At 34.1% G+C, this 13,111-nt stretch overlaps 1 protein-coding gene across 1 annotated transcript in view; it reads right to left on the minus strand.

The window, feature by feature from the left end:
- Positions 1 to 4,615: 4,615 nt before the first annotated feature.
- Positions 4,616 to 13,111, minus strand: part of LOC128238764 (potassium voltage-gated channel subfamily KQT member 1-like) — a 74,214-nt gene continuing 65,718 nt past the window's right edge. The window contains exons 8-15 of the mRNA XM_052955005.1: positions 12,445 to 12,555; positions 10,999 to 11,094; positions 10,445 to 10,673; positions 9,946 to 10,072; positions 8,352 to 8,427; positions 7,689 to 7,783; positions 6,773 to 6,875; positions 4,616 to 6,254 (exon numbers count right to left, since the gene is read on the minus strand). Of these exons, the coding sequence (XP_052810965.1) occupies positions 6,150 to 6,254; positions 6,773 to 6,875; positions 7,689 to 7,783; positions 8,352 to 8,427; positions 9,946 to 10,072; positions 10,445 to 10,673; positions 10,999 to 11,094; positions 12,445 to 12,555 (942 nt within the window). The 3' untranslated portion in view covers positions 4,616 to 6,149. The remainder of the gene's footprint in view (positions 6,255 to 6,772; positions 6,876 to 7,688; positions 7,784 to 8,351; positions 8,428 to 9,945; positions 10,073 to 10,444; positions 10,674 to 10,998; positions 11,095 to 12,444; positions 12,556 to 13,111) is intronic.

Genomic DNA, 13,111 nt, shown 5'->3' on the forward strand with positions numbered 1-13,111 from the left:
AATACCATTATTAGTATTTGACGTAAATTTCCGTGAACCTTTACAATACCATTGCTGGTATTTGACGTAAATTCCCGTGACTCTATACAATACCATTGCTGGTATTTGACGTAAATTCCCGTGACTCTATACATTACCATTGCTGGTATTTGACGTAAATTCCCGTGACTCTATACATTACCATTGTTGGTATTTGACGTAAATTCCCGTGACTCTATACAATACCATTGTTGGTATTTGACGTCATTTCCCGTGACTCTATACAATACCATTGTTGGTATTTGACTTCATTTCCCGTGACTCTATACAATACCATTGTTGGTATTTGACTTCATTTCCCGTGACTCTATACAATACCATTGTCGGCATTTGACGTAAATTCCCTTGACCCTTTACAATACCATTGTTGGTATTTGACGTCATTTCCCGTGACTCTAAACAATACCATTGTTGGTATTTGACGTAATTTCCCCTTGACTCTATACAATACCATTGTTGGTATTTGACGTAATATCCAGTGACTCTAGACAATACCATTGATGGTATTTGACGTAATTTCCCGTGACTCTATACAATACCATGTAAGTGGCGTTTGATTCTCGTGACCCATGAATACCATTGTAGATATTTAACATTAGATTCCCGTGACCATTTACAATACCATTGTAGGTCTTTGACTTCAGATCCCCGTAACCCTATACAATACAAAAGCAGGTGTGTGACGTCAGATTTTCGTTCCCCATAAAAAGGTTATTTTTGATTGTTGACATTACACCCCCGTGCCTCTATACAAGACCATAGTATGTAAGAGGCGTTCGATCCTCTTTCCCCTATACAATACCAAAAAGGTTTATAAGTTTTGATCTTTGAGCCCTTTAAAAGTTCGATTGAGGTATTTTGCTTCGAAGGTGTAAGATTCTTATATTTTTGTATTGTTCGTTTTTTTGCATTGAAAAATTGACCAAAACATTTGTATCAATCATTGGTTTTATTTACTTTGTAGGGAGTGGTAGGGGGTGTTGTGTAGTCAGGGTAACGGAGGAACTAAAAGCATACCTTACCAGATGAAGAAATTATTTTTCAAAAACATGATTAACTTTTATAACAACACATATCAATACTTATGAAACTTTATTTTTAGAAAATAATGATTCTTTTTCAGTCATATAGGTTTAATTTATCAACAACAATGAACAACAATATAGACATCTTCTTTACAACAATATTATTTTTATGACTTCCGACATAACGAATTTATTTTCACTATATAAATAAATAGAATTTGTCATTTGAGCATGGTAAGACATATTATGTACAAATTAATTATGAAACATATTCAAATATGGTTAAAAGATATAAAGCATTTAAATACATACAAATATTCCATCGTGTAAGTATGGATATTAACTTCAAATTGTCAAAATGTCCTTATACAATACATTGTCAGTGAAATGTAAGCATGTAAATCTCAAAACGCAGTGCTCCAAGAGGACCGTAAATAAGTACGACTTTTACAAGGCATTTTGCCTCTGACCTTTAAACAGTGCTTATTTTTTACTTCTGATATTGTCCCTGCGGTTTCCATTTACTGCCAAGAAACTACTCACTCATGTGGGCTAGGGGCAAACGTCGACACCTTTGTATGCCCCCACAAAGTGGCGGCATATAGGGTTGCCCTTGTCCGTACGTACGTCTGTCTGTCTGTACGTACGTACGTCCCGAAGATTGTTTCCGATCTAATTCTTGAAAACCGTTTGTCCAATCCTCACCAAACTTTAAACACATGTTTGTGACCATAATATATTGATCAAGTTCGATAGTCATGGAAATCGCTTTAGTCATTTAGGAGTTACGGCCCTTTTTTGCCAAAAATACTTCAAAAATATATGTTTCCAATCTAATTCTTGAAAAGTATGTGTCCAATCCTCACCAAACTTTACATACATGATTGTGACCATAATATCTTGATCAAGTTCGATAGCCATGGAAATCGCTTTTGTCATTTAGGAGTTGCGGCCCTTTATTTGCAAAAAAAAGACTTGAAAAATACGTCCCGAAGATTGTTTCCGATCTAATTCTTGAAAACTGTTTGTCCAATCCTCACCAAACTTTTAACACATGTTTGTGACCATAATACCTTGATCAAGTTCGATAGCCATGGAAATCGCTTTAATCATTTAGGAGTTAGGGCCCTTTATTTCCCAACAATACTTAAAAAATATCTTATCCGATCTAATTTTTGAAAAGGATTTGCCCTTGTGCAGATTATCCTGAATAATCATTATGGCTTATTTTCTGTGACAAAAAATCGAAGTGGGGGCATCCGTGTCCTATGGACACATTTCTAGTTATCATTAGACCAATTTATTAAATAATGACATATCTTTATTATATGTATGGAGTCTACACACAGCTTTGGTCAGGATGAAATAATCACCATTTTCTCAATAAAGTAACTTATAACTTCATGTCTTGACTTGATCTTAAGAGTTATACACACATCGCTTAAGGGAATGATTGACACATGGAGCACTGCGAATTGAGTTTAACATATTAACATTTTACTGACAATGCATTATATAAGGCCATTTTGACAATTATTTAACAATGCAACTGCTTATATCAGGTCATTTTTCTTAACATTTTTTACTAAAATAAAATATACATAAACTTTCTTTCTAGTTATAAGGACACAGACGCCTGAAGCGAAACAATTACAAGGTAATTAATTATAATTGACACAATTTAATGACAGAATAAACAAAGTATTTTGGGGGTTTTGAAAAAACCGTTTAGGTCGACCAAAATATGCCATGCTTAAAATATTTTTTTTTTGCATTTTTGTTATAATTTAGAGTACGGACAATATTTCAGATAAAGCAGTATTTTTTTAGTTTCTTTCGGTATTTATAAAAAATCAACTGAGTACTTGTTCAATACTCTGAATAAGCCAATGTGTATACAAATCTTTCATTTTGAAAGACTCTAAGTGAGAATGTTTTTGGGTCATACATGTACACATCAAAGATGATTCAAATACAATATAATAAGACAGTTGTACGTTCGATGTTTATATTAAGAATAAATTATCCCACACATTTCATTTATTTCAATTCAAAAATATACGAAAAAATAGAGTTAGTATTGGAGCAGAGAACAATTCACATTCCAATGATCTGTACACATGACCAATTTCTGAGTACTTTGTACGATGACCGAATTGGGCATCTTTTAACACTACCTCGTTTAACGTGTTACCAACATGTGTACAATTATAATGCCATATGCAGACTTATTACTTAAAAGTATTGTGAAGTACACATGATTTCATATTAATAAATTTGTTTACCAAATTTGCGAGAAATGAGAGATAATAAGTTGTTTTTTCCGGAAAACTATGGATTATTAAAGTCGTGCCTTGATGCCTATGGTTAAAAAGATGACAGGAATCAGTTTAACCATCAAAAATATCCCACAAATGGGAACAATTAGAGCATTAGTTAAAGGCCTAGTTTAAGAAATGTTTGGCATGATAATCCCCTGCTGTGTATCTTCTGCTTATTGCACTGGTGTCTCAGTAGAGGCCTATTTTCTGTGTATTCGTTTATCGGCTCAGGGCCATTAAGGGATCATTTCTAAAATAAAACCTCAAAAACTGCACAGCAAGATTCTCTGAGCGGAGATCTGATAAGAGGGATCAAGGTAAGTAGATTAAGATCAATACACAGAGGTTGTGTACTATACACAGACTGGGTGGGGGGTAATTTATAGAAGGCTTAAACTAGGCCTTTAAACCACTGCCTTGGCCAGTAATCGAGTTATCTATAAAATAAAACTTATTAGTTGACTTGTTAAAACGTTTTTACACATCTATTGATACCAATGATGGAAGGATATAGCTCATTTAAATAATCGCTTGTCTCCAACTTATACCATCAGAAAAGTACTTGCTAATGATATTGTTTTTACCATTGCTGGCCATGATTGTCATATGAAATATCGAACAACTTAAATGCCCAAGCTGTCAGATCGCTAACCGATGTTTAAATGTTTGAGAGGGGTACAGCGTTGAACGCGTTCCAGTATTTTCAACGTATACCGTTTAAAGCCGGATTTTCTAAGAATTTCTACAAAAGACAATCAATTCATGAAAGTTCCTTTAAAGTTTACACCTGAGCCATCCATGCAAACCAACGCAGTGTAAAATGCACCAATGTATGGTATTTTTGACAGCTGTCTCCGTCGATTTTCAAAAAGCTTGCGATGATCCTTTTGATATTAATTGTAATGTGGATTGGAGAGTTGTATCGCGAGGTTATATAATATGTAATGATCATACTAATAAAGTTTTTGTTTGGGGTCGTTAGGAATCAAATTGTATTATCACAAGCAAGCGATCTGACGGTATGGACCACGAAACATCGAAACAACTCAATGAAATATACAGGCAAATAGTTTGGTAATTTACGTAATCCAACAGAGTGAACTCGTCACATCAACACATCAAGGTCTTGGATTTTTTTGTATTAACCTCCACAGCACATTTGCCTTGCAATCGGAAGCAAATGCTCTTTGAGGACTGTGATTTGAACTCCATTCACCCCATGGTATTCATTCGAATAATTACATATAACAAATGTAATCTTAGTAAATTTCTGTATCCGCTGATGGCATTTTAAAGGCTGAGTTAATAACATGTGCTTTCACTAGAAGAGACATTAAACACAAACATATCGTATTATAATCGTTATTTATCACGTCTGATGTTGAGATCATTAGGAATAAATCCTATTAAATGGTATTCCACGTTTTATAGACACTATCTTTTCTGTCCATTTTTTATTGTGTCTTGTGTATTCTGGTATCAAGTATTAAGATTTTACAAATGAAATGTAATCCTATTTTCCGATAAGGCTCATTAACCAAAAAAGTGGAAAAGTTAGGCTATATAAAAAACACGTCGATGTAGGTACTTATCCCACATATCATATGTTCTGGTTCAAAGCTCGTATACTTGGCAGGTTTCTGCATTGTGCACTGTAATCATTAATTCGGTCAATACTTCCGGTCTTTTAGAGAACAATTGAAAATAATATGAATGTCTTGCTGTTCCGTAATATGACCTTCCTGGCATTTGCCTTTCTCGGAATTGTTTTACGTCGTAATAAAAGTATATTGATTGCTATGACAGCTTCATCATCATCCTTAGTTTACCACATAATCAAAACATCAACTGAGCAAAAAGTGTTATGAAACATATAACAACCTTGTTGAAGTTCTTTGTAAATCTAGGTACTACCCAGTGAAGGTCTAACACTCTTCATTCAATTCGAATGGCTTCTTTGTCTGTGTTTTCGAACGTTTTCCCATGTTGGATCGATTTGCGCAAGAAGCATAACTGGTCTTAACTCGCATACCTGGAAGTGAATTGTTATAATATACGCTGTCAACGGTTCGTTCTTGGTCTTTTCGAAATAGGATTTATCTGCAATTTCGATACGCGAATAGGGTTAATGTTAAATGTTCTTGTCCTTTACACGAAAATCAAACTCAAAGCAGCACTAACAGAGCGCACAATTCACTTTATATTATCACATATGTCTATTCAAACGTTGGATTCGACTCTTATATTATTTACATTTTGGTTAGCCAAAAACCTTCTCTCAGTATCACTTATTCACCATTCAAGCAATGCCAATACCAACGCATTATATCATATTATCACTGTTGCAATACAGGAGATTTACACTGCTTCATCTTTTTACAACATAGTACTTTTATATTAATACATTTAACGAACAAAATCTGACACACATTCTGCTATTCAAGTGGCATGTATAAACTTCTCTTCTATAACGTTATATATCGTCCATGCATTAGCTGCACTGACGTTAAAAAACAACACTTTAGTAGAATTATAAATGCTTCACAGTAATCCTGTCTCTGGTGTTAACGTGTCCACATGGTTTGGGAGAGAAAATAGTAACACTTCTTCATGCATGAGATTGCATCACTTGTCTTCTCTTTTGCCCCCATGTGTTCAGACATAAGCCTGCAACTCTTCTTTTTCATTGTCTTGCCCGTTTTCACATATGAGATTGAATCCTTCTTAACCTGTGTTATGGGAATTATGTGGATATGAGCTATCATCACACATCTTCCTCTTTTGATTCTTGATTGACGATTTGTCGTTTCTTCACCATACTGTGTAAAAGCACAAGGACTTGGTCCAGTTTTTGGTCCATCTTAAACACCTAAAAGAGATATTAACATTAAAACATTTGATGACAAAAACAGTTTCGGTTTCCTAATTATTCGAGGTACTTCTACCATATCATACTTATTAAGTTTTGCAATATTATTTTTACCTAATACTAATTCAAATAGATGAACTAAATTCAAAATTGTAATTATTTTATGTTATAATTAGCATCTTCCTCTGCTTAGATCCCTTTTCAATATGAACTCATGTAATTGATACCCACACAATTCAAGATTTAAGTAGGATTTTGTAATATTCGTAAATATACTTAGATTTTTGAAATATAGTCAGCTGTTGGAATAATGTAGATATGCAGTTTATCTAATACACATTAGCATAAATATAGATAGGCTGAAGCCACAAACGAGAAAAAGTAAGTTTCCTTATACGAACAAGCATACACATACCGGCAATTTGCATACACAGACACAAGCACGCTCTTCCACACGCACGGACGTATATAATTGTACAGTCACCAGTACTACACTAAAAGATTCTAATACTTTGTACCTGACTTTCTATTCTCATTACTCGTGCACTTATGGTTTGTCGTTCACGATCTTTACAGCTTTTAGACTGTAGAATACCAGGTTTTCCTAATGACTGATCTATCCTGAAAACAGACAATTGTTAATTGACTATTTGTTTAAAACACTTCACAATCAGCATAATGAGTTTAAAACTGGTATTTGAAATTAATGTTTAGTTTGCATGCATTTTCTAAATTAAAGCATAATGCAAGGTTGATGTTTTTCTTTCGTTCTTTCCACATTAACTCCGCCTATAGCCAGTGTGTGTATACCATGTGATAAATTACGTCATATATGCTACGTCGGAAGGCAATATTTTGCTTAGAATAAAGACTTAAAACAATGTCAACATTTGTTTTACTACATCATATTGAATGAAACAAAGGGAAGTCTATGCCGATTAAAGAGCCCTGACATCGTTTTGCTTCCGGAGTTTGATAAGGTGATTAGTTTCATCAAACACTTCGACAAACCTGTTTCCAAAATAATGTTTTGACAGTGCTCCGTCAGACGGCTGTATTGTGAAAAGGTTTGTCGAAGTGTTTTAGGAAACTAAACTCTCAATCAAACTCTAGTAAAAGACCGAAGGAAGGGCTCCGTTAGCGGCGTAGATTGCGCTATGTTTCATTTAAAATGGAGATAAAATAGTGAAGTAATCTTTGTTTAAAGTTTAAATTAGAAGCAAAATGTTGCCTTCCGGCGTAGCATTTATGACGCAATTTATCACGTAGTATACACGCACTGATAACGCAAAAAATATTTCAAAAGTAGGCCAAACCATGTTAGAATCAGAATCGTTTTGATGAAAAATAATAATACTTTGTTGGGTTGATCTGGACACTTTATTTATTAACCTTAAGCATTATAGCACATTCGTGAATCGTTGATCGACAAACCTCCTCTGTAGTTCCTTAATGCGGACCATCATGTTTAAATGGCCCTGTGAATATTGCTCGATTACATCTCGGACATCATACGGCTTCCGGGCTTGCTGAAATCGCATGGTCGATACATTGTTAAATGATTACATATTAACTGATCTCATCTGGGGTGAGATATAAATGAAAGGAGTTACATCCAATGTACGGAAGTTCGAACAATAGTTTTCTTTTACAGAATATAACTAATAAAATTGCTTCTCCGATCGATTTTTATAACATTTAAGTCAAACTCTTGGAGTAGGGAGTAAACAAAAACATTCCCACTAACCCGCCCGACCCATTTTTTCACCCGACCCACACTTTTTCTTGCGTTTAGATCGATATGTGGACTTTTTTTAATACTTTTCTAAATACACTAAATACATGCATTTATTTGAACGAACATGTTACAGTTGGACCATTTTATATTTACATCTTTTCTACAACAGTGAAATATCCTTATTAAGGTCGTGGGGTTTCGTACAGAATCCCGGCTCACAAAAAAAGACGAAGTTGAAACCAAGTTTAATTTTGTTTGGCCAAATGTGGTTTTAAATTTATTCCTTTTGATGATTTAGATACACAATGTAAACATATTGATAATACGGAAAAAATAAATAAAATCAACGTTTATTTTACCTGAAACTTTCGTCTTGCCACAAAGTACTTGATTTTACGAAGAACTCGTATTGCTGTTTTGTGTGCTTCTGTAAGCCTGTAAAAGGAAAAAAAAGTATGAAAAATATCGACATGTTTGTACTTTTTCAGGAGATACAAAAAACAATATAAAATGTCATATACAATGACAGGCAGGTTCGGGTTTAGCTGCAACTTCTTCTAACCAGTAAACTCAATTTCTATTGGCTGTTAAGTCCAGTGTTTTCAGAAAAGGCGGCAAACTAAAATATGTTAATAAAAATATGAAAACCCCGAAATAGCAAAACATGTAGGTTCGGCTTTTTTAAATGGTGCCATCGATATATAGAATAGGCAAAATTATGTTTAGAAGTATGTACATTAGTTTAACTACAAAATTCATTTTAAGATATACGGTGAGGTAGTAGAGAGGTAAACTACTTTATTTAATTTTAGCCAATGTGTTGTCGTGTAAAAATGGAGGTCGGTTCGTGAAGCCGATTAAATTCACGATTTCTATTCATTGATCCCGAAGGACTAGAACACAATGTTATTATGATATATTGATAATCCAACCAGACATATTTTTTCCTAAATTTGATAGACATCTTCGAAGTAAAATACATTAATGACTTGAATAGTTCAGTAGAAAATATGGAAAATGATAGAAGTAATGGCAGGCGAACTCGGAAAATGAAAGACGGTACCGATTTAAAGAAAACCTCGACAAAGCACCAAAACCGTGTTCAATCACAGACAAATTATAACAAGTTTTCCTATCTCACAGCGAGTAACAAGAAAAGGGTTATCATTTCTAGATCGAACGTTTTCATAAGGATTCTGTGAAACGTGTTGTATAGGCTCATTTGTATCATATCACTTCCGAACCAGAGTAAACAATGATTAACGACGCAGAGTAACAATGATGGATGCACTAGACGAACTTTATTGTAGTTTTAAAATAACTATATATTGGATGTTTTACCATGCTTTAGTTTGTCCGCCGGACGATAAACAACTCCAGACTAGTTTAATCGATTGTTTATAAAAGCTGTACACACATATTATCTTAACTCGAATCTTTTTCGCTGGCTTCACAAATTACTTGTCCAGTAAGACATTGATTGGACGGTCCATTTTCTCTTGACGACGCTTGAGCAGCTTTTAGGCATCTTAAATGTTTTATTTTATTCTTATTGAAAATAAATAATAAAAAAAAAATCAATTAAAACTGTTGACCAACAAAATGAGAGTAATGATGACATTGTTTCACTAGAAAAGACTTTGTACTAGACAACACAATGAATGTTTCGTAATACTCCTAATCTTATCACGCCACAAAAACGACGGTAGCCATTTATTATAATTGGTCATTAAACAAAAATAGTTATTCCTGTATCCCAACATAACTATACCATATTCTCGCCTTAAGGGAAATTGTTTCACACTGGTCTTAAAATTAATTATATTTGAATTAAGAAATCCAATTCATTTAGTTTGGATATTAGTGTATGATATGTTCGCAAAATATTTCATAAAATAAAACTTCGTCGTCATACCGATAATTAAACTCAGTCAATGTCATTCTTCAACTTACACGACGACTTTTTCAGGTTCATCGAATTCGGCGTCTGTGTCATCGTTGTCATCCCGGCCGAAGTTGAAACCGATTATGCTGGGTCGATGGCTCCAAAAGCTGTCTCGACGATGGGTTTTCGGGGTTCCTTTAAAGAAAAATGTGTTTTACTTGACACAAGGTAAACCTTAATGTTACTACAAATTGGAGGTTGAATGACTCAAACATGAGCTGCTCTTAAACACAAGTAGACAATTATAAAGGATTTTACAATATGCCATTATATGTATCCTTGGCCATGCGTAAGCTTTATTGGATGAGTTCATAGGTATTGATTTATTTGCTTAGAAACTACAGCATTATGTTACATGAAACTAGCATTAACTAAATTGACTTCCGACCACCAGACACACACACACACACACACACACACACACACACACACACACACACCTCACAGTTAAAATTGACAAAATTTTATTATTTTTACCAGACGCAAAACATTGACCAAATATATTACCTGTTTTTTCATTGTCAAAGTTACCCGACGAAACACTTTCTCGCGCAACGTGGCTGTTGATGGAACTGTTGTCAAGCCGAGTACTGAAGCGACGCTTGCGAATCGTCAAAGACGCTCGACGTGCCATTCGGGCTAAAACCGTCTCGTCAGAATTCGATTCGTGGATATGAATCCGCCAAGTAGCCTCCGATTTTGATGTTGGCTCCGCGGCGTGACAACGCCAAAGGCACTGTAAAATGAATTTGTTGTAAAAGAAATTGAAACAGTCTGGGCATGACTGTATAACTTTTAAATGGATTATTTTAACAACCAGGTTTGAATGATTTGTATTTTTACAATAATAGTGATTGTGACCCCAAATCAACTGATCACAGTTAAATGGCTATATTTGCTCGTTTGTTAAGATCCGCCGTCTTTATAAACAACAGTACTAGTGTGATTTGGAGAGGCCTTATTAATTCAGCCCTGGTATATCTCAAATCCACAAACGACCCCTTGTGTGGATTGCAACGCTTACATCTCTAGACCACAATCAAAGTTAAGTGTTATCTAACCTGAATCAAAGTAGCAGCTGCGGGAATCTGTCTATTAAAATGTTTCTGTCGTTGCTTTTGCTGTACCTTTAATGCAAAACCGGACCCTAAAATACCCTGTGTAAACAAAAAGAAAATGTCAAGAAGTTTAATTCAGTGTCTTTCGAGAACAGACTGCAGACTCGTTACTCCCGCCGATAAAAGGACATAATACAGTGAGTTAATACCACTTTCCTTTTCCGCCTAGAACATACCAATCACAGTTAAGAAATGCCAAGACCTTTACCGCCGAGACGAATGATAATGATTTAATACCACACAAACCTCGACAAGAATAAGCTTTCAAAACTACATTCATCTAGAAAATGGACAAAACGCAAAAGGTGTCATGAATTTGAAAAATGCAATTTGTTTTCACGTATCACAACATTTCAAACAGGTATCACTTCGACATTTAAAGCAAGACTATTTTTTACTTAATTTTATCTGAGTAACAGAAAATAAAATCGCATTATATCTACAGACTTGTTAACAGCTGCAGACTTGTTAAGGATGCTGTTTCTGAAAGTGATTATGTTATCTGAGTCTGTCTTTGAAAATTTGCTTATTTTTATATCAATTTTGTCTTAATTAAACGTCAGTTTTCTTTTCTAATCGTTTTCCATTGCATGACACATCTCATACAATCTTAGTCCTTGTGCAATAAAGCATGCAACAATTTATTAGTTATCTTTGTGGTGGAATGTTTAATGACATTACCGGCATTTGGATAAAGTTTTATTTCAAGCTTGTTTTATCGAACAAGAATCAATGACTTGAAAAGGTTATATTTTACCATGATCTTAATAAGTGATTTAAAAAGGCAAGACTCTTATGATTTGAGAGAAAAATAAAATCCTGTCAAAGTACACAAAAGAAATTCAAATTCATCAATCGGAAAAAAGTATTGGTTGTCTCATTTGTTTTAGACCAGAAACAAATGTCTTTTTCATTTAAATAGACAACTTTGAAGACAACCAGTTGTTGTTTTTTAATAAAACTAAGGACATTTATGTAAGATTTTTATTTGTTTAACACTATCACACTGACTTCGGATTGTTTACATTTTTCGACAATATGTTAATGTTATCATTTAATTACTACACACTTTTTGATAACATTTCGTTTGAAGCAAACTTGTTTTGCCACTGACCATTGACTATGCGATATATATGTTACAACGACAAATCCAACAACCAAAATTTTACGATCATATAACAGTTATGGAATTCGGTCAAGATCACGCAGAATTTCAAATTTTTGACTAGGACCATAAAATGGTCATATTTCATACCTTAGAACAGGTATTTCTAGTGTTGTTGTTTTTAAATCTTAATATATTTTTAAAAATAAATATGAGTAAGAACACAATTGCCGGTTTTCTATTTCATTTCCTAATGCATTTTACAAAAGTTAAATAAAACGTACCGCTGGAAGAGCAAAGAATGATATAGCAAACACAGCGAAACACGAGGCTACAATTTTCCCCATCCAAGTCCTTGGGACCTTGTCTCCGTAACCAATTGTCATCACTGTGATCTGAAAAACAATGAAGGTCATTATCACTGTGATGTATTAAGATACATGCATCTCTTTGACGCTCTAAATGCCTAATACATTACTAAAATTGGAATGGCTTGATAAATTGGCTGCAGACATCGTCTATTGAGATGAAACACAGTTTGATAGTCCAATACTTATGTAAAAAAATACAGAAACACGCTCAGTAGCCAAAAGGTTAAACACCAATACTCATATGACAGTTTGTATTCAGAAATAAATGATTATGAATATTCCTATGATATGAGTGCGTATATGTATTACCTCTATTTAATGTTATATTTATAGTGTCTTTATAAGTACCAGAGAAGACTTACTTATTATTATGATAAATAATTGTTTTAAAGAATTGCCCTAAGTTAAAGGAAAATTAGAAAACGAATCAGCGTTAGACGGAAACAAATTGGCATAGATCAGAACACCCCGTCATCTGCATAGCTTTATGCAAACTGATCACCAGTTAACGAACGTTTGAACGGTCGAAGCATTCCTGTTTCTTCTTCAAAGAAAAATGGCATGTATCATTATAGCGTGT

Source organism: Mya arenaria, chromosome 6 (assembly GCF_026914265.1).
Source record: "Mya arenaria isolate MELC-2E11 chromosome 6, ASM2691426v1".
NCBI classification, from domain to species: Eukaryota; Metazoa; Mollusca; class Bivalvia; order Myida; family Myidae; genus Mya; species Mya arenaria.